Below are 26,929 nucleotides of genomic sequence, written 5' to 3'. Positions count from 1 at the left end.
TCGGGGAGAAACCAACAGAGCTGCCCGAGCCAGGATTTGCCTGCTACTGCAGAAAGGTGCAGCAGGAACCATCTACATGCCTTGGGCACATATGGACAAACAAGGGCTCAGGAATAAACTACCCTCATTGATGGACGAGGAAGGGAAATGGATCTCATGTTTTGAAAAGAACACCATGGGTATGAATTTAGCTTCAGGTGTTATCTGCGGCCTCATTGGGGAGCAGACGGACATGGTGTTCTCCCAAGCCTGCATCACCACAGTCACGCTTATCAACACCGAGCATATTGGGGCTGCATTTAACTAATTCAGACACCAGATCTGGGCGGCCCTAAGGGAGGTATTCACCAACCGCCCACACGTAGGGGAACTGATGGCAGAAAGCATGCAGCCTGGGAGACCGTGACTGAATTCTTAAACAGAATGAGAGAAAGATGGGGGCAGGATACAGGTCAGCCCTGGACCGACATGGATCCCCAGATCGCATTCTTCTACAACATCCTCAAGAGAGGACTACTCACTGAGATCCAGACCAGATTAAATAGTTGTTAGAAATGGGGGTTTCTAGTTGGCAGTGGCTCACATACTATCCAAGTAGGGACCCTTCCTTCTAGTCATGGTAAGGGAGTTACACACGCAAGCTAACCCCTGTTCCCCCCATTGGACAGGCAGTCATGCTTATCTCAGAGGTAATATGTAAATCATTTGTACATAACACTTAGTAATATAGTGAAAACACTACAAATGAACACCACACCAGTTTAGAAAAATAACCAATCTTTAAACCAAACAAGACTAAAACAACAAAAATCCAACATACACAGTTCAAGATATGACTTTATGGTTTAAATGTTTTTATTGAATATCAGCCAAAAGGACATGCATTGAGACGCAAGTACACATTGCTATGATATAACTACCATCTGAGTCATTGTCATGCTTCTTATAGTCTAAGTGTGCTTAGCTGAATAATCATTTAATCAAACACAACTATCCAATGTAAACACCCCCCCCAAATAAAAAGCCCCTTCAAAAAAACGACCCCTTCCAATCCCCCCCCCAAATAAAAAGCCCCTCCAAAAAAACGACCCCTTCCAATCCCCCGAACTCCATCCCCCCCCCCCCCTCCCTGGCTCTGTGTCTTCCCTGAGGCCCCGCCAAATTTTAATGCCCATCTCCCTCCGGAGTCTCTGCGATACGTAACAGTATCAGATATCGGGGACACGTGACTTCCCTAAATTCAGAGGCTAAGAGCGACAAAAAGGGCTTCCATAACTCCCCATATCTATCCCCTTCCCCTGCCATGGTTAGTGCTAACTTTTCCATACCTAAGACATACCACAAACAGTGTAGCCATCCCGTGAAGGTCGGTAATTGGGGTGTACGCCAGTGCGTAAGTATGTTTTGTATAGCAGACCCCAGCGCGATGGCCATCAGCCTGCCTCTGCGTGAACGCAATGGATAGGTCAGAGGGTTGGGTAGACCTAAAATTACATAAGCTGGGAAACGCGGTATCTCTGTCTCGAAGTGATTGTCCACTTAATCCAACACCTGCTTCCTGTAAGATTGGAGATGTGTGCAGTACCACAGTACGTGCGTTAGACTACCCACTTGACAACAACCCCTCCAACATGTCGCCTCCCGAGAGTGGTCCATCGCATGTAAGCGGTCCGGGGTGTAATACCAGTATGTCACAATCTTCGTGAGAGTCTCCGTGAGCCCCATGTGGTATGCCGAGTGCCGTGCCCTGTAATAGATGCCCTCCCATTCTTTATGACTCAGTGTTCTTCCCAGTTCTCGTTCCCACTGGTTCCTGCTAGAATTATATGTGTATTTGTGTTTGACCTGCAATTGTTTATAGAGATCGGAAACAAGGTGTTTGTCTGATGTGCGTGTAATAAGCCATCGCTCGTAGGGGAAGAGGCGCCTTTCTGCCCCGGAGCGAACCTGTGGCTGGAGCAACCTCTCTGTCTCCGGAGCCCTCCAGCTCACAAAGGCGGCATCCTCTAATCCTGGGGTGAAGTCGGGGTTGCCTTTCAGCGGGGTAAGCGGGGACGGGAACGATGTGAGTTCATGTGTGAGATTAGTGGCGTCCCAAACCTCCAGAGGGACCCGCGTAATATAGGAGGCATATAGGTTAGGAGGCCGGTGCACCTTGCGTAAGAAAGGAATATCCTGTAAAGGTCGCGCAGCCACCGCCTGATCTTGAAATAGCCAATGTTTCTCGGATTCCCATCTGCTCCACTCCACTAGATATCTCAATTGGGCTGCTTGAAAGTAGAGCCCCAGATCTGGGACTCCAAGTCCACCCGCTTCCGGTGCTAATACCACCAACGCCCGTCGCATTCGCGGTTTCCTCTCGTTCCGGATAAACCGGGACAGGTCTGACTGCATCGTTCGAATCCATCCTACTGGAGGACGGAGAGGTATAGTGCGGAAGAGGTAGAGAATCTGTGGAAGGACGGTCATTTTAACCGCTGCGACCCTACCCAACCACGAGAGAGGATAGTGCCGCCATCTGTCGAGTTCCCGGCGAATCCTGTCACGTAACAGCGCGTAGTTCGTTAGAGAGCGATCGGGCCAATTGAATCCCTAAAAACGGTATCGTGTCTGCCGCCCAACGGATGGGAAGCCGGGTTTGCAAATGATCTCGAGTGGACCGCGACAGCGATAAGTCTAGGGCTAAGGATTTCCCTGCATTCACTTTGAACCCGGCAGTTTGCGCGAAAACCTCCAATTCTGCCCAGCACGCTGGGAGAGCGGACCTCGGATCAGATAAGGATATTAATACATCATCCGCGTATAGACTGATTGTGTGGACGAAGCCCCCAAACCGTATTCCCGTGATCTCCGGGTTTTGTCGCACCCTCCGAGCCAGCGGTTCCATATAAAGGGCAAAGAGGAGGGGGGATAACAGACACCCCTGCCTCGTGCCCCTCTCAATGTGGAATCGAGAGGATGTGTACCCGTTCACTCTGACAGTGGCTGTGGGGAATCTATAAAAGTTAAGGATATGTGTGCGAAATCGGTCGCCTATTCCTGCCTTCTCCAGTACCTGTTCCAAAAATGGCCAATGTACTCGAACGCCTTTTCGGCGTCAATGGCCAGCATCATGAACTCCCCCGGGACCCGAGTAGCCTTTTCTATAAGATGCAAAATCCGCTTCGTATTGTCTGTCGTTTGCCGCTCAGGGATGAAGCCCGCCTGGTCCGGGTCCGTGAGTCCTGGCATAAGGGGGCCAAGGTGGGCGGCCAGTATTCCTGTATATAGTTTAAGGTCTGTGTTAAGGAGTGATATCAGGCGGTAAGAGCCACATTGCGAGCTATCCTTGCCTGGTTTAGGAATTACTGCTATCGAAGCCTCCAAGAGGTCGCCTGGAATAGCTACCTGAGCAGCAAAGTAATTGAACAGCCTGGTAAGGATCGGGGCCAACAGGGAACAAAATTTCTTGTAAAAAATAGCGGGAAAGCCGTCTGGACCAGGGGCCTTTCCCAGTTTGAGCCGAGAAATGGCAGACACTACTTCCTCCATTTGAATGCTTCTTTCTAGATGTTCGGCCTGCGCCGGGGACAGAGCCGGCAGTGTGACAGAGTCTAGGAGAGCCGTCCCCTCAGGGTGGGCCAGCGGGGCCTCCGCGTACAAAGTCGCATAAAAATCGCAGAATGCCTCCGCAATATCCCATCCTCCGTTGCTGCCGTGCCATCTTCCCGAGAGATCAATTTAACCCCCTGTCTCTGACGTACCTCTCTGAGCTTATGAGTTAGAAGGCGCCCACACCTGTCCCCACCCGCATAGTAGGCATGGCGCAGCCTCAATGCCGCAAACTCTGCCTTGTCTTGGTCGAGCGCCGCCAACTGTTGGCGAACCGCTTTGAGTTGTCGCCATAATCTCCGGGCTCCCGTCCGCTGGTGCATCCGTTCCAATTCCCGCACCTGTTGTGTAAGCTCTTCCCGTTTGCAACCGCGCTCCCTATTGTCCGCCGCCGAGATCGAGATGAACTCCCCTCTAAGAACCGCCTTCAGCGCCGCCCATTGCGTGGCAATTGTAGTGTCTGTGTTGTCATTGTGTGTGAGATAATCATGAATGTTGCGCCTAATGTGTTGAACCACCTCGTCTCGGTGCAGGAGAGCGTCTCTAAGACGCCACACTCTGGAGGGACGCGATGTGGGCGGGAGGGTGAAAGTCGCAGTCACCGGAGCATGATCCGATAAAAAGACGCCACCCCTATGTCAACTGCTGTCGAGAGCGCCCGCGCCGATGCAGATACAAAGAGATGGTCTAATCTGGCGTAGGTCTTATGCGCATTAGAATAGAAGAAGTATTCCCTGTTGCGGGGGTGCATGGTGCGCCAGAGGTCGCATAGCCCCAGGTCCTGCAAGCACGCAAGCCCCTCCGCAGAAACCGCCCCGGCTCGATGAGAACGCTGACTGGATCTATCCTGAGCATTATCGAACACCAAGTTGAGATCCCCCCCAAGAATGATATGGCGGTCAGGTGTAGTCGTGGCCTCTGTGAGTGCAGAGTGTAAAAATCGCTCCGGTCCCTCATTCGGGGCGTATATGGAACTAATAGTAAACGGCATTCCACCAAGGGCAAAGCGATAAGTCAAGATCCGCCCCCTGATCTCGGCAACCTTATGCAGGACCTCCCCCCGAAACTGTTGTGCCACTAGAATCGCCAACCCTGCTGTTTTAATAGACCCGGAAGAGAAGAACTGGGTGGGAAACCTCCTAGACCTAAGGCGATGGCAATCGCGCGCTAATAAGTGGGTTTCCTGCAGGAGGCAAATATCTGCGTGGGAATTTTCTAAGTATGATAGGACAGCCCTACGCTTAACTGGGTTGTTAAGACCCCGGACATTCAGGGTCAGTACCTTAAGCGTGGTGGGTGGCATGACGTGTATCACATGGGGGACGCTGCAGCTGTAAAGCATCATGCACCGCGGCTCCGGAATTTCCGATTTGTAAGCGAATCAGGGACACGGGGGCGCAAGTGGTCGCCCTAGCCCTAAAGGGAAGACGGACGCGGAGCCCCAAGTCCCCTCCCTCACCCACCCCAACAAGCCCCATCAAAAAAAAACAAATACCATAAGAACTGGAAACATATAGTCCATCACTCGTCTGTGACTGGTAAAGAGTCATTGGGATGTGTCCACCAACAGTGGAAGGAAGCCCCCCCTCCCGCCGAAGGTCTGGATGTAAGAAAAGAAGTCTCTCAGGTACCGTGCGTGTCCAGTTCAGCCACTATTAGAACCTGAAAGATCCGTTGACACAGCTTCCAACGCCGATAGTCGGCCTTTCGTAATCTCCGCAGCTGGTGGTTTCTTGAGACGGCGTCTGCACCCTTGTTGAAGCCATCGAGGCCCAGTGTTTCATGCACCTGACGCGGAGGCCCACTCACCTCCTTCTTCATCCAGGAGGCTCACCCCCAGCAGCTTGCTGGCCTCAGACAGAGAACGCAATTGGTACAGTTTGTCATCTTTACGAAACACCAAGCGGATGGGGTGACCCCAGCTGTAGGAAATGTTATTGTGTTGGAGGTGCGTCGTGATGGGTTTGAAAAGGCGCCTTTTTTGTAGCGTGAGAGCGGCCAGGTCCTGGTACAGCACCGGTTTGTGATCACGAAATTGTAAGGAGTGCAGACGGCGTGCTGTTTGCATTATCAACTCCTTGGTGCGGTACACACTAAGATGTCCGACGGAGGGGCCGACGGCGCTCTGGGGGGACCCACTCAAAGCGCCCAATCTAACTCCAAGTTCGTGTCCAGAGGTCGTTCTAGGATGTGGTTGAATAGCTCCCTCACATAGGTGAAAAGATCCTTCGAGTCTTCGTCCGCTTTCACGCCCCTTATTCGGATGTTATGGCGACGGGAGCGATTCTCGAGGTCCTCAAGGTGGACCTGAAGATCCACCTGTTGATCATGCAGTCTAATGATCTCTTGCTGTAGATTCGCTATTTCCTCGTCCCTTCCATCGCTCTTGCCCTCCAGGTCCGCCACCCTTTCACCAATGCCGTCCATGTCGCGGCGGACCTCTTTGAGCTCAGACGTGAACTCTTGCTTTAAAGTTTGGATATCGTCCCGCAGTGAGGCGAACATCGACTCCAGGAAGGCCTTGGTGATGGGCTCAGAACCCCCAGCTTCCGGCTTCCCCTTTCTGGGTCCTCCGGAGTCCGCATTCGCAGCCATCTGACCAACCGGGGACTTGGAGAACATATCCTTAATATTTTTGTCCTGCCGTTTCCTGGAAGTGGACATAGCGAGACCCACAAGACCCCGTGTATGTCTTGCAGAGTTCCTGTCTCTTTCCCACCAGTCCGCCGTCGGGGGGACAAGACCCGGTTGATGCCTGAAAGGAAGCTCAAGGCCTGAAGTCTCTGTATCCGCACAAAGCAATTCCAATGTGTCCAGCCACCTGCGGCGCTTCTGCCCCCCCGTCCCTGTAGAGATGTTGTGTCGCTGAAAGGCCCTCTGCCCCTGTTCGGCTAGCCTGTGCTTCCAGGCCGCGTCCACTGCACCAATGCTAGCGTTTGTCTTCGTGTCCCCCTCTGCGGGCAGCTTCCGCCTTTGTACAGTCACTAGGTGCGGTGCCTGCCGCTCATGCTCCCAGCTCTCCAGTCCGCTCCCTCCGCTATGCGGTGAGGGCTCAGCACTGCACCGCAAACCAGGAAACCCGCCGGGCCGTGGGACATTGACCTCCAGAGGCCCTGCACCGGCCTCGGTCCTGTCCGAGATGCTCACACGGTTACCAGGGAGGATGAGCAGAGCACGCGGCAAGCCTCAACCCCGGCCTGGGACACCGAAACGGTGGCGCCCCCACCGGCGCCACCTGCTTTCGCACTCCTCCGTGGCCTGCACCGCCGATCGTGACTGTCCCCAGCTGTGAGGGCCAACCTCTATGCCCCAGTCCGCCGACTGCAAGCCCTAAGCCCTAGGCCCCCATGATCCTCGCGCCGACTGCCAACTATCCCCGGATAGGGGCGCCGCTGCTGGGCCGGGGAGAGAATCGCACAGCGAGCCCCCGCTCACCGTAGACCCCGCTTTGGCGCCTCCCGCACCAGATATGCGGCTCTTCCCCAGGGTGCTTGGCTGCGTCGCCTTCCGCGCTTCCCTCCGCCTCTCCTGCAGGCCTGGCACGGGGGGGCCGAGTGTCTCCCTGCCCCGTAGTCCTCCGCTGGTACACTGGAGCCAGGTCCAGGCCTCACAGTCCTTAAGGAGCTCTCCGCAGTCCCGCCCCCTCTCCGGTGCTGCTCCTGCCGCTCAAAATGGCAGGCCGGACCCAGCTCGGTCGCGGCACCGCTCCACATGCTCCCGCTCCACTCCAGACACCACTCCCGGGGGCCCCTGCCGCTCACCGTCCGTCTCAGGCTCAGGGGTCTCCAACGCTGCCTCCACCGGCTCTCGATTCTCTCGCCAGCCCTGCCCTCTCCGGCGCGGCCCCAGCAGCGCCGCACTCCGCCTCCATCTTCTCACGGCCAATGCAGCCCTCGATCACCGAGCTTCACCCCGCCGTCGATGTCCTGTGGTCGTGGGTCTCTGGGGAACGCAATCCGGGCACCGTCAGCGCTATTGACGGCCTGGCAGCCGGTGTTGAATCCGACCCTGGCGGGAGCTCCGGGGCAGGACGACTGCTCACTCCGCCATCTTGGCTCCCCAAGATATGACTTTAAAAAGGATTAAAGCAGTTCAGTCCATATAAAACTATGGATGCATTACTTTTAGCACAAAGTACCAGGGATGCGTCAGAATCACAAGACGAAAACAGGCGCAGGGGAGGTGAGGTGCCAAAAAGCAAAGCGATGCATCGGTTCCTTACACACAGGGAAGGCAATGCGTTGGTTACTTTTTGTGAGAGGAGGTGAAGCATTGGTTTCTTACTGCGCTGGAAGGTGTTGCGTTGTTTCCCCAGACACGTGGCTTCGGTTCCTTACAAAGCCCAGCGCCGATGTAGACTTGGTGCACAGGTGCAATGCGTGGAAAATCCATATGCGCTGGAGTCGATGTGGCGACTGCGAAACAGGCACTGCGTTGATTCGTCCAGCTGCGGGCAGGTGATGCCTCAGTGACGTCAGCTGCACAGCAGGACCTGCGTCGGAGAGGGAGCAGTGGGGGGAAAGATGATGAGTGGATTTTGAGTCTTTGAAACACCCAAACCCCCTCGAAGGACCCAGAACTTGGGACCACTTGGCAGGTCAGAACTCCCAGCAGAGGAGTTCAGGGGGGCTGCAGAAGAAGTCTTTGATGGCCCTGAGAGGGAGGTGGTGGTCTCCAGAGCCTTTAAAGGCCAGGGGGGTGCATGCCCCTCTCCTATTTAAAAATAAAATAAAACGGTGGGTGTCCCCCAGGGTAAAACTCTAGTTCTGGTGGGGGCTGCATGCGGCCCCTCCAATTTTTATTATTTAAAGCATGCCCTTGGGACCTGCCCCAACCAGAGGCTGAAAAAAAGAACATGCTTGTATTCCTACCCTGCTCCCTTCTGGTTTTTTTAAGCTTTATGTTTGGGACTTGGCTAAAAATGAGTCACAAAATGGCTGCCAACACTTCCTGGTTGAAGTGTTGGCAGTCAATCAGATCTCTGCACGAGATTGGGAGGGTTTGCGCTTCTAGATATACAAATTTGATAATCCTTTAATATTTCCAAAACTACGTAATGGATTTACACCAAATAACAACAAGCATTGGCATAGCCAATAGGTCTCGCTTGTGGGACCTTCTAAGTATTTAGTTATGCAGCACAATATCCTTGGTGCAACCACATCAACTGTTGCGGGGCTAAACACTTATAAGGTCCCAAAGGCGGGACCTATTGGCTATGCCAATGCTTGGTGTGGTTGTGTGTGTGTGGGTGGTTGTGTGTGTGGTTGTGTGTGTGTGGGGTTGTGTGTGTGGGTGTGTGTGGGTGTGGTTGTGTGTGGTTGTGTGTGTGGTTGTGTGTGTGGTTGTGTGTGTGTGGTTGTGTGTGTGGTTGTATGTGTGGTTGTGTGTGTGGTTGTGTGTGTGTGTGTGTGGTTGTGGTTTTGTGGTTGTGTGTGTATGTGGGTGTGGTTGGGTGTGGTTCTGTGGTTGTGGGTATGGGTGCGGTTGTTTGTGTGTGTGGTTGTGTGTGTGGTTGTGTGTGTGGGTGTGTGTGTGGTTGTGTCTGTGTGGTTGTGTGTGTGGTTGTGGTTTTGTGTGTGGGTGTGGTTTTGTGTGTGGCTGGGGTTGTGTGTGTGTGTGTGTGTGGGGGGGGTTGTGTGTGTGTGGTTGTGGGTGTGTGGTTGTGGGTGTGTGGTTGTGGGTGTGTGGTTGTGGGTGTGTGGTTGTGGGTGTGTGGGTGTGAGGGTGTGGTTGTGGTTGTGGGTGTGTGGTTGTGTGTGGTTGTGTGTGTGGTTGTGTTGTTGTGGGTGTGGTTGTGTGTGTTTGTGTGTATGTGTGTGGTTGTGTGTTTGTGTGGTTGTATGTGTGTGGTTGTATGTGTGGTTGTGTGTGTGGTTGTGTGTGTGTGGGTGTGTGGTTGTGTGTGTGATAGTAATACTAAAAGCATCTCAAAATAAAGGAACACAAACATCGAGTTTGTGGAAAGAGAAAGCACGTTGTAAGTCAAACGGGCGCAGCAAAGCATTAACACAACAAAACAAACAAGGTCACTTAGCGAAGACTGAGTGCTGATAATGGATACACACAGCCCATCATCTTAAGAGTTCGATTGCAGCCAATGTGAACTCAAACCTGCCCCCTCCTTGTGAGTTGCACCCCATATTTCATGAGTTGTAACTGCTGCACCCACCATAGCGCTTTGAGATCTAAAGCGCTACATAGGTCTAATCGATTAGCCAGTCGCCAACATGCTGTGCTTTTAATGAGAATGTGCCAAAAGTTTCCAGCTTCCTCATCATGTCCTCATGAAAGCGCCAACGAAAGGACTCCCTGAATGGTGCAACGGACATGAAGCAGCCGCTGCGATCAGAAATAAACACTGTGAACATTGTCCAGTTTCACAGTAACATTTCCTTAATGTTCGTTAAGTCACAAAACAGTAATACTAAAAGCATCTCAAAATAAAGGAACACAAACATCGAGTTTGTGGAAAGAGAAAGCACATTGTAAGTCAAACGGGCGCAGCAAAGCATTAACACAACATGTTCTTTGATGTTTGATGTTCTTTGAACTAGAACATAAAAGGGGCGCCGCGAAAGTGATCGCGGGCGAAAGTGAAAGTGATCGCGGGCGCTTAATGAGCATGACGAGGTTTGCCAGCCTCTGCTCCTAAGCGCGCGTCTGCGCACCGTAGCTCTAGGCTTGCCATGGTAGCATTTTTTTGAGCCCTCATAAAAAGCCTCGCCAGACCAGCGCATGCGCTGGGTCAGGCGAGACCTAAAAAGGACTCTTTCTGGCCCAAGAGCTACCTTTCTGCCAAATTCGGTGCAATTCCATCCAGCGGTTCGGGCTGTAGTTGTGTTTAAAATCCCTATGGGAAACTGCATGGGGAAAATGCATTTTGCCCCCCCCCCCTTTTTTCTCGGCCCCCCTCATCACCCCAAAACTTTCAAGTCAGCAGCTGAAGTCAGTGGAGTGCTGAAAATTTATCGAAGATTCATCAAATGGTACCAAAGTTATTGACACTAGGGGGTGGACAGACAGACAGACAGACAGACAGACAGACAGACAGACACACACACACACACACACACACACACACCTGCCTGTAGGAGACAGACACACACACACTAATGACCCAAAGATGTACCGGTTCTTTATCCCATAACTACAATTAGCCTTCTTTTCTTGGCTTTACTTCAAACTGTATTATGTCTCAATGGTCATTCAGTGATGACAGAATAGAGCAATGAAAAGGACAGATATAGGATTAGGTTGTGGTGTTTAGCACATGATACTGCGTAATTAAGATAAAGATTGTGCATGGTAAAGTATCAGGATGTAAATCAAGGGTGTCTGAAGAATTCCTTGATTTCAATTCCTTGAATATGTTTAGTGGTGCACGGGCATGCTAGAAGGCTTCCCTCCCCTCCCCCCCTCCCTCCCAAAGTGTCAACTTCTGTTGCCAACTATGCACAAATCCTCACAGGCTCCAACTTCAATAATGTTTCAAAATAAAATATATTTTAAGAAGCAGCGGTTGCAGTAGAATAGCCCAGTGCCGTCACTATCTTGTTGTTACTACCACAAAGCAAAATTATGATAGACAAACACTTGAGCAACAATTATATTACCAACATAGTCCACAGTATTTTTGTAGTTTTAATATTTCTTAACCTATGGAGGCTCAATGGAGGTTTCCTTGTGGACATGATGAGGGTTCCCAGTTACAGTTCTGGTGTGAGCAGTGACATTTCCTCTGTTATGGTGTTAGTGCAGGTCAGCATATTAAGCATGTAGAAAGAATTCACCCGTGATAACTTGGCAGCAGTGAGATCCAGCCGCGGTGCGTCCATTGGGGCGTAGCCCCCCCCCGCCCGCGGCTCCCTCTGCGTCTTTGAACTTAAGTAATCAGTTTACTTAAGTTCAAAGACGCCGAGGGAGAACTGAAAATCATGTCAGTCAGCATGACATCGGACCACCCACCCCCTTCAGAGTCTGAAGGGGGTGGGCGGTCCGGCGTCATGTTGACTGACATGATTGTCAGACCAGGGGCAACGGGCAGCAGCACAAGTGCGCATGAGTGGGGAAGGTGGGCAGATTTTCCGCCGTGCCCAGTCATGCGCACTAGTGTCTGCTCTGTCTGGCGCATGCCCATTAGGAGAGCGAGGGTTGAGCAAAGGCTCAAACCTCAGTCTCCTAATGGGCAGACGGGCGTGTAGTAACCGTGCCCCAAGCCAATCCTGGCGCTTTGGCTGAGAGGGGATGACAGTCCACTCCAGTCAGTGCCGTTCGTGAAGGCGCCAAGGGGAGCAGAGGTGGCGCGAACCGGCTGTGAGGCAAGTTTTCCATTTTTTTATATTTAATTCCCCGCCCCCTCCCCTCCCCCCCCCCCGCACGAGCCGCGACTGGGAACAACAGAGTCTATGCTCACTGGTAGCTGACAGAGCCTGCTGGGACTCACAGGGGCCTCATCAAAGCCTGCCATTTATTTACAAGCAAACATCAAGGCCGGGCGCTCACAGGCAGTGGACTGAGCCTCGAACTCTGGTTGACTCGGCAGAAGCTGCAAGCACGCACTTGTAGGCACTACTAGGCATCGAGAACACGTCAGAGGCTCGCAAGCTCGAAGCCGCCTGCACCTAGAGTTCGTAGGCAGAAGCTGAGGCGCTGCCGCAGGCTGTAAGGCAGCCAAGTGTTGATGGAGTCCAGCTTGGACCGGAGCAGAGATGGAAACAGTGGCGGACTTTTACTTTGCCGTGCCCTTCCCGTTCACTGTGCTGGCCGTCATCCTGGCCTCGGTGTTCGTGAAAATGAGGTCAGGTAAAGAGGTGGAGAATAAGACAGACGAAGCAGCCACGGGAGAGGCACAGGGAGAGGAGGATGGGTAAGGGGTAAAAGAGGCGAAGAGGGCAGAAGAAGATCACAGAGCAGAAGGGGGGCAGAGCGTAGACAGGGTGCATCAGAGTGTAGAAGAGGAGCATAAGGCAAGGGAGGATCAGAGGGCTGAGGAGGTACGCAAGGCTGAGGAGGTACGTAAGGCAGAGGAGGCACAGAGGGTAGAAGAGGCACGGAAAGCAGAGGAGGTGCGGAGGGCCGAGGAGGTGCGGAGGGCAGAGGAAGCACGGAGGGTAGAAGAGGCACGTAAGGCAGAGGAGTCGCGGAGGGCAGAGGAGGAGCGGAGGGCAGAGAAGGAGCGGAGGGCAGAGAAGGAGCGGAGGGCAGAGGAGACATGTAAGGCAGAAGAGGCACGTAGAGCAGAGGAGGCTCGTTTAGTGCTGTAAGATATGGGGTATTTTGTAATGTATTTGGCATATTTCAAGTCTACACCTTCAGAATTGCTTTATAAACATTCTTGCCCTCTCAAATTTGCTTTAAAATGCTCCATTTGCACACACTTTGCAAGACCCTCTCCCCTCGAGTCCCTCTTATGATAGTCGGCTCGCTCGCTATCGACATAACACTTATGCTCAACTTTTACGCCTCACCAATATCAAATGTCACTAGCCGCCCCTGGTGAGATCTTCATAAGTTAGGTGGACCCCATTAAAAGTTATTTTTGGTAAAGTATGCATTATTCTACCTTAAATTAGGTCAATTGAGAAGGAACTTCTAAAACATGTAAGATGACTACCAAAATCAGAAACACAGTTCTTTTCCATAATATCTTACACATAAACATACTTACGCCAACTCAAGAGCTATCCCCCCATTTCCAACAATTGCTATCCTTTTGGCTTGTTTAAGTTGTTTCTGAAATTCCTGCATTCAAAGGGACAAAAACGTTAGTGTGGCCACTCCTAATTAGTTGAACAACACTGATTATATCATATCATCACACATCATATATCAGCAGTGTAGGTCACATTGGAAAAATTCTTCTTATAATTTTTTTTTAATGCAAATCTAATGCATAACAATCAAAGTAAGCTAACTGAAAGCTCTGTTCAGTATAATAAGTGTGAACTACAAAATATGTGTTACAGGATTGCTTGAGTCATTATCCCCCAAAAGAGGGGTTTTCTTTCATCATGCTTTAATGTTACAAACAAAAATAGTTAGGTGAAGACACCCACTTTTCAAAACCTCGGTTTAACATTACACCTATCACCGATTTCTGTTCATTTTGAATTGTGCTGTTAGATTAGCTACAGGAGGCTTGCTGGGACGTTCTAAAAACCTCTTATATCATTGAGACTGTGGAACAGGACCAAATATTTTAAAGAAGCACACTTAAAGTACTCATGGTAAAGGATGAGATTGCACCTTATATTGTAAAGTAAAAAGGAGGCCTGGCACAACAGTGAAAACTTCAATGTATTACTGCACATCAGTCAGGTCGATATTATCATAGACTGGAGAAACAAGACTCTTTCAGTAGAAATGTGCACCGGTAAATAACAGTTCTAATGTGTACTTAACAATTACTAATGTGGCACCTTCAAAATAAATTCACCTCATGCACGGAAATATTACCTTGGCACTGTCTGTATCACGAATGCCCAATACATGTGGATTTCCTTCAAATATCAGCTTGGGTTTGGCTCCGGCACATACACAAAGCTTTTCATATTTATATAGTTTATCATCTTCTGTCACAATGATCTGTAATAAGATTGAAGAGATGAAATAGTTAACAGGCTTCAGGGGTGCTCTCAAGCACAGAAACATTCCTAGATTAACATGCTTTAGAAACTTTGGCGATTCCAGGGATGATTCCAGAGCGCCCTTAAAAATATATTTTTAAAACGTACGTATTTAATGGCATTTTCTAAACGCATTGTCAATGTACTGGAATTCTTTTGTCATCAATACTATTAAGTCGTTTTCGGAGAACGGAGAGAACCCAAATAAGAGAAAGGAGCCCCACTGGGCTTATATCACCAGTCACTCCTTGTTCTAGCCTCAGAGGTGAAATGTCTGCTTCCTGTAGTTTGCTTTTCATTTGAATACTTTTTCAAGTGTTTGCTAGAACGTTATATTTTAAGGAACACACTTTTGTGTTCTTTCCGCTAAGCAACTATTGTAGAGCCACTAGCACTTCTCATCATAGACATGAAAAAGCATCCAACTTTCTCGCCTGTAGCTGTTTACTTAATGTCAAACGTAACACTAACGGTGGGTCTACATTTACAAAATATGTTCACCTCTTATACAAGAAAGCCGACAGCAAGAATGCAAGCAAATGGAAAGCTCCTCGATCCATTTCCCAAATCGTGTAGCTCTAAAGAGGAATGATCTTTTACTGTTCAGGATTAAGCTATCGCGCCACTAGCTAGCTGCAGCTACAAGCACTAGTTCACTGAATTAATTTGAATGCCTGGAATGGAGGACAGTGTGCTTTATGTTAGTCCTTCACATGGCTGCCCACAATGCGCCATCCCTCGGACAATATGTACCCCTGAACTTTTCTGGAAATGTTCGGCACTCATGTAAACTACACCATATCAACTGTCTCTCCAGTTCAAGTCGGAGAGCAAGGCTTCTATACTGCCATTTTGAGACATACACTGAAGAATGTTAATGTTAACACAGAGGTATTTAAAAATATTATAAATAAACAAGCATTTGCAATGCAACAGGTCTCGCATTTACGAGAGTTTGAGCTATTGGCATTGTAAATGACTGACTTTTATTTATGTTTTGGTTTTCGAAACATAAATAATATGCATTGTCATTTACAATGCCAATAGCTTAAACTTGCGTAAATGCGAGGCCTAATGCATTGCAAATGCTTGTTATTTAATCTTCTTGATATCAGATGCGTTACCATGACCTCACAACAAAGAGACCTAGAGATGATTACACATATTGACTGAACTCACAATGAGTAACCTGATCCATTAATTCAACAGCCTTGAAGAAGTCTCAGGCATGCACGCCAGAAGAAGGAAAACACGTGTTGACTGTCTGAAGTATTAAAGATAATGCATCAATTTTAATAAATCAGTGATCCCATTGCGAAATGGATGGTATATTTTTCTTTTATGCATGTTATTTTAGCATTAAATATGCTACAAGTATGTGGAATCTAAGGGTGTAAAGCATTCAAATATAAGAACTCTCCGAGCTGGATGATGTGCAAAGGAAAACGTTGATATACAACAAGGTGTATTAGACCAATTGGTGGTTAAAAAACATTTGAAGCTGCAGAAGGATTTAGCCAACTCAAAGATCACTGATTTAGCTGCCTGATATGTCTGCAGATGAAAGTGTGGTAGGAATCCCCTTGTAATCCATAAGCGCACACACACACGCACACGCTCTCTCTCACAAGCACACAAACGCTCATTGTATGTCTGCATGTTAAATGACACAACCAACGCTTTTATTTAGACATTTCAATGAAATAAAATCCTTTTTGCATGTTTCAGTAGAAACGCGATATATTAGGAGCAATGTGAGAATCCAGCTGGCTTGTCTCTTTAAAGAACAGGTTGTGGTCCAAGCGCACGCCTAAGGCAGAAACTTTTGCAGCGATGCCAGTGTTGTTAAAGTGAACACAGTCACACACACCTCCCTCCTCCTTTATAGCTTATCCAATCTCGAAGCATAATTCACTAACAAACTGTGAAAGGAAAGTGATTTATTTTACTACAGGGTGTGGGTGTTCATGGTTAATAATGGAGGTCCATCTAAGGATCGACTCAGAAATTGTCTCGGGGAGATCCTTTCTGAATGTATAGTCTATAAAAAAGCATCGCCCTCCCGCTCATCACCAAACGTGCACAAGGGCAGTTTACCTGCTTGATGCTCACCTTATTGAAGTGCCGTTACTACTTAAACTAAACGCGAGAAGGTCGGATAAGGTCTCACGCATAGGGAATAAATTCCACCAACAGGTTCATTATAAACACGTAGAAACTTCGCAGACACTCTCGCATACATCAAAATCCGAGCTTTCCCGAGCCCACCAGCAGCCCCTTACCTCTAAAAGTGAAACACATGGAGCAGAACACCAAAATGGGGCAAGGAGACAACGACGACACTCAGCGCGTGCCTCCCTTTCTGGTTCATAGTGACCAGAAAACACACACAAACTAGAGCTGAAGCAATTCAAATGTATCAAGTGCACACACTGAAGAGGGGGTCAAGCTAAAACTACATTGGAGCATAAAATGCAAACAACAGCTGCCCTCGGTGGCCCTGGTTAGGAGAGCAGTGTCTAGACTGAGGCGCATAGATCACCAGTCCTGCTGACTGTTAATCTTTGCAAAGGTGGCTCTGAGGTCAGGGAGACAAACACAGCTCAGCAGAAAACACGCTCAACTTGGCCATGACTAGTTGCAAATTGACAGACCAGAAACAAAGGTCACGACCCACGATAAACCAATTATAAAACAACCAAGCTGTCGCCATTGCGCAAAAGAAGCTGCTTGTTTATATTTGCATTGTGCTTTCACTTTACCAATAGCTGCCGCCCCACACAGCACTCGCGGGGTGGGGCAGCAGCTATTGTTAAAGTGAAAGCGCGATGCAAAAATAACATGCGGACGCCCTTGCCAAAGCCGAATGAAAGGACTAATGAAGGAGACCGTGTAACACCGCAAGTAAAAGATCCAGTCCTGATGGGCGGTCACAAAAGGATACAGGGCCGTAACAAGGCAGGACTAAGAAGCCTCATATTGAATCGGAAGCCAGCGTTTACCAAAGACAATGCCACCAGCCAATAAAAAATATGGATGGAGAGTGGGCGAAGCTTGCACACCACTTCAACATCATACCCTACTACAGCATGCCTCGCAGAGCGAGCAGCGCATGCACTGCAACGCTAGGCACGACCTAAAAAGAAAGGATTCTTCAGAAAATAAAAGAAAAAAACGTATAAGCGTACAGAATTCCTCTATATTCTTTTAACTGTCTAACAACAATGCTGCAGTCTCTTCAGTGGGTACATCCAGGGGTTTCCATGGCCAAACCTTGTAAATCTACATTTGATGAAGGCTGCGGATTAACGATGTTTTGAAGTACTATTGAGCCTTACACCTCATACTTATAAATGAATGGATTTTTTGCCCAAGCTTCAAATATCCATTCTGGCCTGAAATGTGGACCCTGAGAAACACTAAAAGATTTAATTTAGAGGACAGCCCTCTAAAAGTATACTCTCAGCCACATTTGTTATCTTATGGTCTGTCTAAAATATATAAAATAATACAGGTACTTCAGTGAAATAGAAAGCCAGCAAACGGAACTCTGCTGTGGACTCTGTCAGACCTAATTTGGGGGCCCGAGGGGCAGAGAGGGTCTACTGGGCCACAGTGGTGAGGACTGAGGAGGTTAGTCTCTACTGTCCTGCAGTCCATAGTATTATGGCTCTGTAATCTGGGACAAGTATAGCCATTTCACCACTTGATTCTCATTGGTAGCAATTGCGAGCAGTTCCAGGCTTCTCAGGTAAGTTAGTGTGGGGGTATACAGGCTCAGCACCGCAAATGGCAGACCAATAATATCCATTTCTAACCAGATGCTTCTCTTTTGAAAAAGGGAAAAATCTTTACTTTACCAAAAGGCACACACATTACAACAATGTGTTAGATGCCTGATGCTCAGATGTGAGCCCATGTTCTTCAAGGTGTGTTCCCTGCCAGGCCATTCACCCCCCACTTCTCCCTCTACTGTAATGACTTGGGGTTCAGGGGGCTTAGCGCCATTTGTTCGAAACATTTTTGCATTCGCAAACGGCCGAATCAGCCCATCTGCGACTGCAAAAATGTTTTTGTGATGTACAAAGTTAATTTGCAATTCAGTAACTTGTTACCAAAACACAATTTAGGTTTTTGCCATTCAGTATGGGGAAGGGGCGTGTTTAGGGCGTCCCTTCCTAATACCGAATTGGGATGGTATGTAAAAATGTTTTGCGACTGAAATGCGGTCACAAAACATTTGCAATTTACCACCAATTGAAAGTTGGTGGTAACCAATTCGCAAATGGGAAGGAGTACCCAAGAAGCCTCTTCCACCTTGAGAATAGCTGTAAAATATATTCAAAGACGTGGTGGTCTGCTGACCCCAGCAGGCCACCATCCCTGTGATTGCAGCGAAACTTAGTGGGTCACAAATTGCAACCTACCTTATTAATATTCATGAGGTAGGTCTATTTGTGACCCACTACGAATCGCTAATGAAACTCAAGGGAGTTTCATACATTTAAAAATAGCAATTTCTTAATTGCGATTTTCAAATAATAGCAATTAGGAAATCCCTATTCCTAACTTCTTACATCTACCCCTTAGGCTCCAGATCAGGTGCAGAGCTTCTCCAGCACACTCCTCCTTAGCCAATCACTTAGAGCTAAGTAGCCCATACAGTTCTCACTTAGTTCTCTTCTGTCAGCATAGGGCTGCAAAGGGCCGGTCATAGATGGGTTTACTGGAGACACACAGGACCATGCCCATGGCAGTCCTGCTTGAGAGACAGTAGCTGCAGGCCTCGTATCAAGTCTTCAGAGGGCAGTAGCAGGAGTGGTATATCCTGGCATTGGCCATTTTCGGGCTCCAGTAGTCTTTCAGCACAGATGGGTCTCGTGGACTCAGCGGGTCCGAATCCTATAGCGAGTATGCCGTCAGCAGCGTAGGGGCCCACTTAGGTAGAGGTGGGGGATCAGCCTTCCTCTCCAGAAGCCGGGACTCTGGATAAAATGGAGTGCTTCTAGATGCTGCTTGGAGCACGTTGGCAATAGTCCGATCATGTGCTGGGATCTTCAGTGCTAGGTGCTAATTGGTCACATAGTGCCTTGAGTGATGCTGTTCCACCAAGCATTTCTGGGACTGATCTGAAACTTCAATCAGGTTAGTCACATACTTTGAGAGTCTCTGGTGGACAGACACCTGCACCATGGTTAGCTATTTGTAGCCCCTTCCAACGGTCAGCTCCACCTGCATGGTTGGTTTGCTCCTTCCCTGTCACCCAGACAGCATTCCCTAGGTCCCCAGGACATGCAGGCAGTTATTCCTTCATATTGGACTGCAGGCAATGTCCTCTAACCTCTAGAGAGTTGGTAGTCGGACAGCCACCGACCCTGGTTGTGCAGTAGTCAACAGGGTGTTCTGTAGAGCACTCGTGTGGTTAGAGAGACCCTGGCATTTGAACACCAAGAGGTTCAGCAGCTCCTACTTTCATGAAGTTGGCAGACAGGCCAAATGGATTGTCTTTGAAGTACCTGTATGGGTGGGTTCCCTTTTTAGGAGTCCTTCTCAGGCTATCTTCCAGGCTCAGCCTTTGTCTTGAGTGGTGCTTTTCTAACCAGGGTCGTCTCTAGGCTCGAGCACCCAAAAGAGAAGCACAAATAGGTATTGCAGTTCCACCCTTCACCCCTGTCATCCTCCAAATGACAGCCTCAGAAAGACTAATCAGCAGCTCGCTATATCAGAAAGGCCACAATCCAATTTCTATGGGGAAGCCTGTCTCCTCTTTCCCTACTTCAGCATTTGTTTTTTCTACGGCCAGCCTAAGAAATGTCAGACTACACTTCCACTGTCAGGGAAAGCAACCACATCTCCATCTTGGGCACATGAACAGGTGAGAGAGTTCCAAAATTAAACCCACAAAACTGCGTCACACTGGTTCACTTAGACACTTATGCAATGCATACCAAACTTTACTAGCATACATGCACACAACCAGGTACACAGGATTTCGGGGCTAGGATTCCAGGTTCACCGTCAACAACTTTAGGTGAATGGCCATAATGCTTCTATTTACATGAGCATTACACAACATGGTATGCTGCCATCACCGTGCTGCACGTGTGAACCCTTAAAAGACACAGTAGTTCTCCTATTATTATAGAGGGTGTGCTTGGTGAATCCCTCTAGATACAGGACAAGTACTAAGTCAAGGGCAAACCTAGAACTTTGCATCCATACTAGATTAGTGTGAGACGTGGCCAAAACCTGAAAACCAGGATACCAGATAATCACATTCAGTCACGTAAGGCAGGTGATCATGAGTGACGCAAAAGACATTTGTGTCCAAAAATTTGCCATGCTTCTTAAACTGGTTTTTGCTTTGGGGGCCTTTGGGAATGGAAAACTATTGGGCTCTCCAGACTGAGGGATGCCATTTGTCACATTTACTAAGGGCTTTCTGAGATTTGCAACTTGAACTTGTTTTACACAAAAGTCAGTTGCCTACAGTTGTGATGCGCCTTTTCAACGTATCTCAGAGATGTATAGGCTATACCAGACTTTAGTCCTTTGAAGCCCACGCTTATGACCGGGACACTCACAAGCAATAATTAACTACAGTCTAGACTGACCCCAGGCAATATTACACTAGATACATTTCCAAAACATAGAGCTGCTTGAGAGGTCTACTTGGGTACCATACCCTCAGAAGAATGGATGTGAGCTCTCATGGCTCCCAGGGAAGTAGCTATTTCAACTCATTACAGATTAATGCAATTTAACTACACGCATTGATTGTATTATACTTTGTACTCCGAACAGAAACTCTTATCATTAGACCTATAATACCACAAATCAGTGAGCGATTTATGCCTACTTTCTAGTAGCAAGTATAGAAAAATAGTTATTTTTATATAGGTTAAGCACGAAACGGAGAAATGCTCAAAGAACCACAATGCACATAATTACAGATTCATTCAGGGTGATGGAAGCACTCGTGCGTGCAGGTGGAACGGGCTTAGTTCGAGATCGGGGCCTAGGTGGCCTGGTTATGCACAATGATATAAACGGGGGGCACAGCGCACAGCTTCACGGGGAAGGTGCGGGATAACAGGCGGACTCTCAGCAGCCACAGCTTCTCGGCTGCAGCAGTCCGCGGCGTGCACTCACGCTAATCCTAGGACCGGGTTGAGAGGTGGCGCCCAGCGGCACACACATAAGATGGCGAGGTTCGTGACGTAGGGGCTAGCGTGGTCGCTCAGCGGCACAGCTCTTCAGCTGCAGCGGCCCGCGATAACAATAGCGATGGCTTCTGTAGTAAAACAAGGGTGGGCGCTCAGCGGCACAGCTCCTCAGCAGCGGCGGCCCAAAATAGCGATAGTACTGATTCGCATAGTATCCTCGTGGTAGGACCAATGCGGGCACTCGGCGGCACGACTCTTCAGCGGCAGCGACCCACACTAGCGACAGCAATAGATTTCGTGGCAAGGCCAAGGCGGGCCCTCAGCGGCACAGCTTTTCAGCTGCAGTGGCCCACAATGGCGGTAGAAATGGTTTTCGTAGCAAGCCAGATGCGGGTACTCAGCGGCACAGCTCCTCAGCTGCAGTGGCCCACAACGGCGACAACAATGGATTCCGTAGCAAGGCAAAGGCGGGCACTCAGCGGCACAGCTCCTCAGCTGCAGCGGGCACTCCCCACAGTAGAACTAGAGACCCTGGATTTCTCGACAGAGGCCTCACCTGCAAGTAGGATTCCCTTCAAGAGGAATCCGGGCTGCTGACGAATGAAGTCTAATGTCCCTGAGACTTCAGCAGGAGGCAAGCTCGAATCAGGCCCTTGGGTAGTTGCTTCAGTAGATGGATGAAAGTTTCAAAGTCCTTTCCCTCTTGTTACGCGGACAGAGGTTCGTCTTCGCATCCCGAAGTTACACACCTCGAAGGGGTTTCAGCTCAGATCTTTATACCCCAAAAGTCTTTGTTCTCGAGAAAGTCACAAATCACTCGACCCGGCCAGAACCAGTTTGGTATCGACTTGGGTCACTTTATTTACGAGACGGCATCCTCCCTTTCAGGGAGAGGGGGCCCACCATCAGACGCCCAGTGGAAGGTGGAGCCATCATTCACCTTGCCAGGCACAGCCCTGCTCAGATCAAAGGGGTCACCCCACCCCATACTTCAACGGCAGATTCCTCCATTCGACCCAGGTCGGCCTCAGCCTGCCCTGGCCCTCTAAACCAGATGGCCAATACACATACCAAGAAAACACACAGGAAGGTTTAGACAAAAAGATACCTGCTTTCCAAAAGCGGTAGTTGCACACTCAGAATATAAAGACAATCACCACTACCAGATGCACGTTAATATTTGAAGCTCAAGCATACCAAATTCGACTTTCCTAACATGTTCCTTGGCACTACTAAGACTATACTAGTTCACACAGTTAATTTATAATAAGGAGCATCCGCGCTGTGACAATGAATGGCAGTGGCACAGCGCCCAGAGCGTCTAACGCCAGCAACCACGAAGGAGACAAAAAGTGACAAAAAATAGAAGGGAGACCTATGCCAATGGTGCCAGGTCTAACAGATCTGGATACATGTAATGGCCTTAAAGCCATGATGTCCGAGGTGTGAAGCTGTCTAGGAAGGCATAGTAAAATTTAGGGTCCATGGAAAAGCAATTTTGGTATGCCGAATATTCACTGATGAGCTCTTTTTACAACTGTATTTTTGTTCAATATAGCAACAGCACGATGTGCCTGATGCATCCCAGAAATGCATTTGCACTCCATTTGCAAGATATGTTGACCACACTTATGCATTTCAATGTGCTACTGATCTATTATAACAATAGAAATGTTAAGAAAATTGTTTATAAAAAAGAAAGTTGCTGTGGTTTATTGATGCCAATCTTTTGAAGTCTGAATGATAATAAGTCAATAAATCAATGTAAAGATAAATAATGGACAAAGAAAACAAAAAATGCAATAATTTCAGTCCAGTACCACATTTCTTATAGATCTATGTGGGGACAGTGAATTCTATATTTCTCACTGCATTGTTGTAATCGTTCTTTTTAAGCACAATAGTAAGCCTTTCCTCTGAGTAATGCCTTACTACTCATGTCATCATGCTAAGAAACACGAAGCGATGCTGTATGCATCAAAGCATGTTCAACTGTTCTCTGTGGACTGGACTATCAATACTCACGCATAAAACCAACTTCTTGAGTTCTCTGTGAACTAGAGTGGCTATTCTTTTGGGCAAAGAAATCTCTTTTTAACTGGTTGACACCATCTTAATTGAGACTTGAGTTAGGAACGCCAACAGTGCAAAGTTTAAATATTGCAAGGAGCATGAAAACATTATGAGCAGAGGATGTCTCAAGGTATCAAAATAAAAACTTTTAAAAGCTGGGGCCAGTGAAGAAAGATGGATAGAAAATTAAAAAACTGTTCAAAAGGTTGGAAACAAAATTTCAATCATGTGGAGGAAACTGATTGGTGGTAAATTCAAAGTTGTGCCTACTGAGGTTGTCCTGTTCATTATCATGAAACGAGAAATGTTACAATTGGCTTCACCATTATCATCATCATCATATTCATCTTCTCTTCCAACAAAGTCTACATCTTTTAATGAAAGTTGTATCTTTTTTGTGTTTGAACTTTATGGCTGCCGGTTGCTGCCATGTCACAAGGAACCGAGCACCAAATGCTTTGAAGTGCCTCTCACAATAAAAACCATAGTGTTGAGGAGCCCTTCCTAAATGCCGGAAGATAGTGGAGAATGCATTGATGACAGACATATACATCAGGGCGGACTAAGACATTCTAGTAGAATACGGGGAGAAGTTGGATGCTTTACCTGGAATCCAAAGTTGTTGAGGCCACACTCACAATGATAGAGGCAGGCCAATATTCCTGTGCTCGTTTCGGCGGTGAGGACAGACCACTAATTACATAGTCTACCTCGTTTTTGCTTAACCTAGTCCCTAAACAACTCTGCGCTCCACAATTTCCACCCCCCACCCCATGCAACAACTACTATTGTACTTGGTGCAATTGGTCCTCTAAAGGTACAGACACTACTAAGCCAACTAATAATATGCTCAGAGAGGGAAGTAATTTGAATATGTACTCAGCAGCTCTTCTCTATGTATGCTGACTTCAGAAACACGAACTTCATATTGCAGAGTTACTGGAGGACGACAAGCCAGACCTTTTGTTTCTTACATAAACTTAGCTAACAGAGTCATCCAATCCACAATAGCTAATGCTTTGCCCACGGGTTACTAAATCCTCAGGAAAGATAGGGTCAAAGGGAAAGGGGATGGGGTAGCCATTATATATAAGTGACTATGAATGCGTGCCTATCCGCGTCGAGGAAGTGGAGGGTACCAAGAGCCTAGACCTCTGCTGTCTGCACAGCAGTCTGTGGCAGGGGCCCTTATTTATAGACCCCTTGGGCCATGCTGGCCAGTTTCTGGGTGCCTTGAATAAGGCAATAAAGTTATAGGATAGGGGGTTGACCCAGACAAATCACTAGGACCTGGGTAATGCACGGTACATGAGAAATTGACGCCAGTGGAAACAATGCTAATGAAAGAACACTATAGTATCACCTGTCGAATGAATTCCAAACAGTTTCCAGTAGATTTAACATATTTAATCATGTGATGCACGGAGACTCATGTTCACAGAGATCACATGTGTTAAATAAAATTTTATAAGCAAAAGGTGCCCCAACAGGAAGGGAAGGGTAAGTGCAGCAATGTGCAAGTGTGGGGGTAATTTAGACATGGAGGGCAGTGAACAATATAGACATCAAAATAGTGTAAAAGCCAATCCGGCCTATGACAAAAGGCCCAGCTTTCTTGCTTGGTCAGGGAATGAACAGTGATTGCAGTCACATGCTGTGGTTTAATAGTTTATCTACCTAAAGTATATTACGACACATCTTGGTTACAAGAGAGTTAGCAATCTTTTGGCGGATCATTTTCCCTACGTTGACTGTGTACCTAGCCATTGCTTAATCTTTGTATCCCTAACGAGGGTGGTACATGAACTGTATGTATTGCCAATGGATGTACATAGCATTTAAGAAGAAAGATATTTTCGATGACTCACTGGGTGCCCTGTTTGTATTTGCATTTTACACACGTTTACTTGTATCCCAAAGAGGATGTGCTAATGGTACACATCTGTCACTGCCAACGTGTAAAGAATTGTAATCCAATGTTACAAATTGTGAGCCCTCAGCGAGCGATCATACTTTGATTCCATTTTGCTAATGTCACATGTACTGCCGCGTTCAACCGCGACCATGTTGTGTTATAAATGTGTACCTCAATACATGCCTTGGTGCAACGACTGTGTGATTATGGGAAAACCCATTTTCTTCCCCACGGTTCGTAAAACAAATTAGGTGTCCGCATGTTAACCACTATATAACACTCAGAACTCGCTATTATTTACTGTTTTGAAATGTAATGTATAATGTGAACTGCGGCATGTGTTGCCGACCGTGGCATGGTCGGATCATTCATTGTACCCCAGATACCCACCATGGTGAGACAAATATGGGATGCATGTTGACATGGCATTTTTCACCACGTGTCGAAGAAAAATAATTTCTTATCCACCTCATTTTATTATGTTCATGAGTCCTTATGTAATTTGCCAACTTCTAATGCCATCTTGCAAGGTTTACGGTGTTTTCCCACATCTGCATTATGTCCTAGATGGGTTTCTTTTCCTTGTTGGTTTTCCCCCAGACCAGCTGACGACCCTCGCGTATGACACGCAGGGTTTTCTCCCGCTCGGTCCTGGGTGAGCTCGGTCCTGGGTGAGCAGCAATCAGCTGCTGCAGACCCGAACATAGCGCGTGCATGTTTTTAACGGCCGATGTAGCCAGTAGTTAACCGCTGGCAAGTTCAGTGTTCCGATCTCACTCCTGTGAAACGGACGCTCTAAAGAACGGAAGGTATGTCTTGCGTCACCCGTTTTGATAGTTTCAGAGTTTAGTTGTAGTTCACTTTGTTGTGGTTGAGACTTTATTAACAACCCGACCTCTCATGTCCCATTCTAGATTGTTGGAGCTTTTGACTTTTGCGAGCCCACCATTAAGAAAATATTGAATTTACATAGAAACGACTGAAGAAGTAAGTGTAAGCTTCTTGGTTATGAGGACCATTGTAGATTAATATTTATTCACTTTTTCAGCTGCCCCTTTTACTATTGTTGCCGATTCCTGCTCAATTGTATTTTCAGCCACAAAACCACGTCCCTTTCTGACACTGGAGTCTGAGGGCCCATCCTTTTCCAACTCGCCACCCCACACACTGGTGGCCTTCAAGTAATTGTCTATGCCCATGCATAATGTATAAAATATTTTTTCATTAATGTTTCCTCACCTGTACGTAACTAAGGTCCCATTAATTATTCACAGGTGTCCCCACCCCTGGTCCTGATGAAGACCCTTATGTAAGAACTTCAATTATCTACACATAAACCCAGGGTCGAAAAGTCGACAACTATTTTGTGTTTACCAGTGTGGACAACAGTGATTTGTCTCTCATGTGTCCCATTATCATGGTGTTGTAAATAGATTGGCCTTTTGTCATAGGCCGGATTGGCTTTTTCACTATTTTGATGTATATATTGTTTACTGCCCTTCTTGTCTCCGGTACCGCCACACTTGCATATTGCTGCACTTACCATTCCCTTCCCT

General features: G+C 47.9%; 1 protein-coding gene across 3 annotated transcripts in view; it reads right to left on the bottom strand.

The window, feature by feature from the left end:
- Positions 1–26,929, bottom strand: part of PYROXD1 (pyridine nucleotide-disulphide oxidoreductase domain 1) — a 231,172-nt gene that overhangs the window by 172,573 nt on the left and 31,670 nt on the right. For all 3 annotated transcript variants that reach the window (XM_085652720.1, XM_085652719.1, XM_085652718.1), the window contains exons 4-5: positions 14,050–14,178; positions 13,262–13,335 (exon numbers count right to left, since the gene is read on the bottom strand). In XM_085652720.1, coding sequence (XP_085508846.1) covers positions 13,262–13,335; positions 14,050–14,178 — 203 coding nt within the window. The remainder of the gene's footprint in view (positions 1–13,261; positions 13,336–14,049; positions 14,179–26,929) is intronic.

The sequence above is a fragment of the Triturus cristatus genome, chromosome 4_1 (assembly GCF_964204655.1).
Source record: "Triturus cristatus chromosome 4_1, aTriCri1.1, whole genome shotgun sequence".
NCBI classification, from domain to species: Eukaryota; Metazoa; Chordata; class Amphibia; order Caudata; family Salamandridae; genus Triturus; species Triturus cristatus.
Note: the sequence above shows the minus strand (reverse complement) of the source record. Positions and strands in the feature narration are given on the sequence as shown.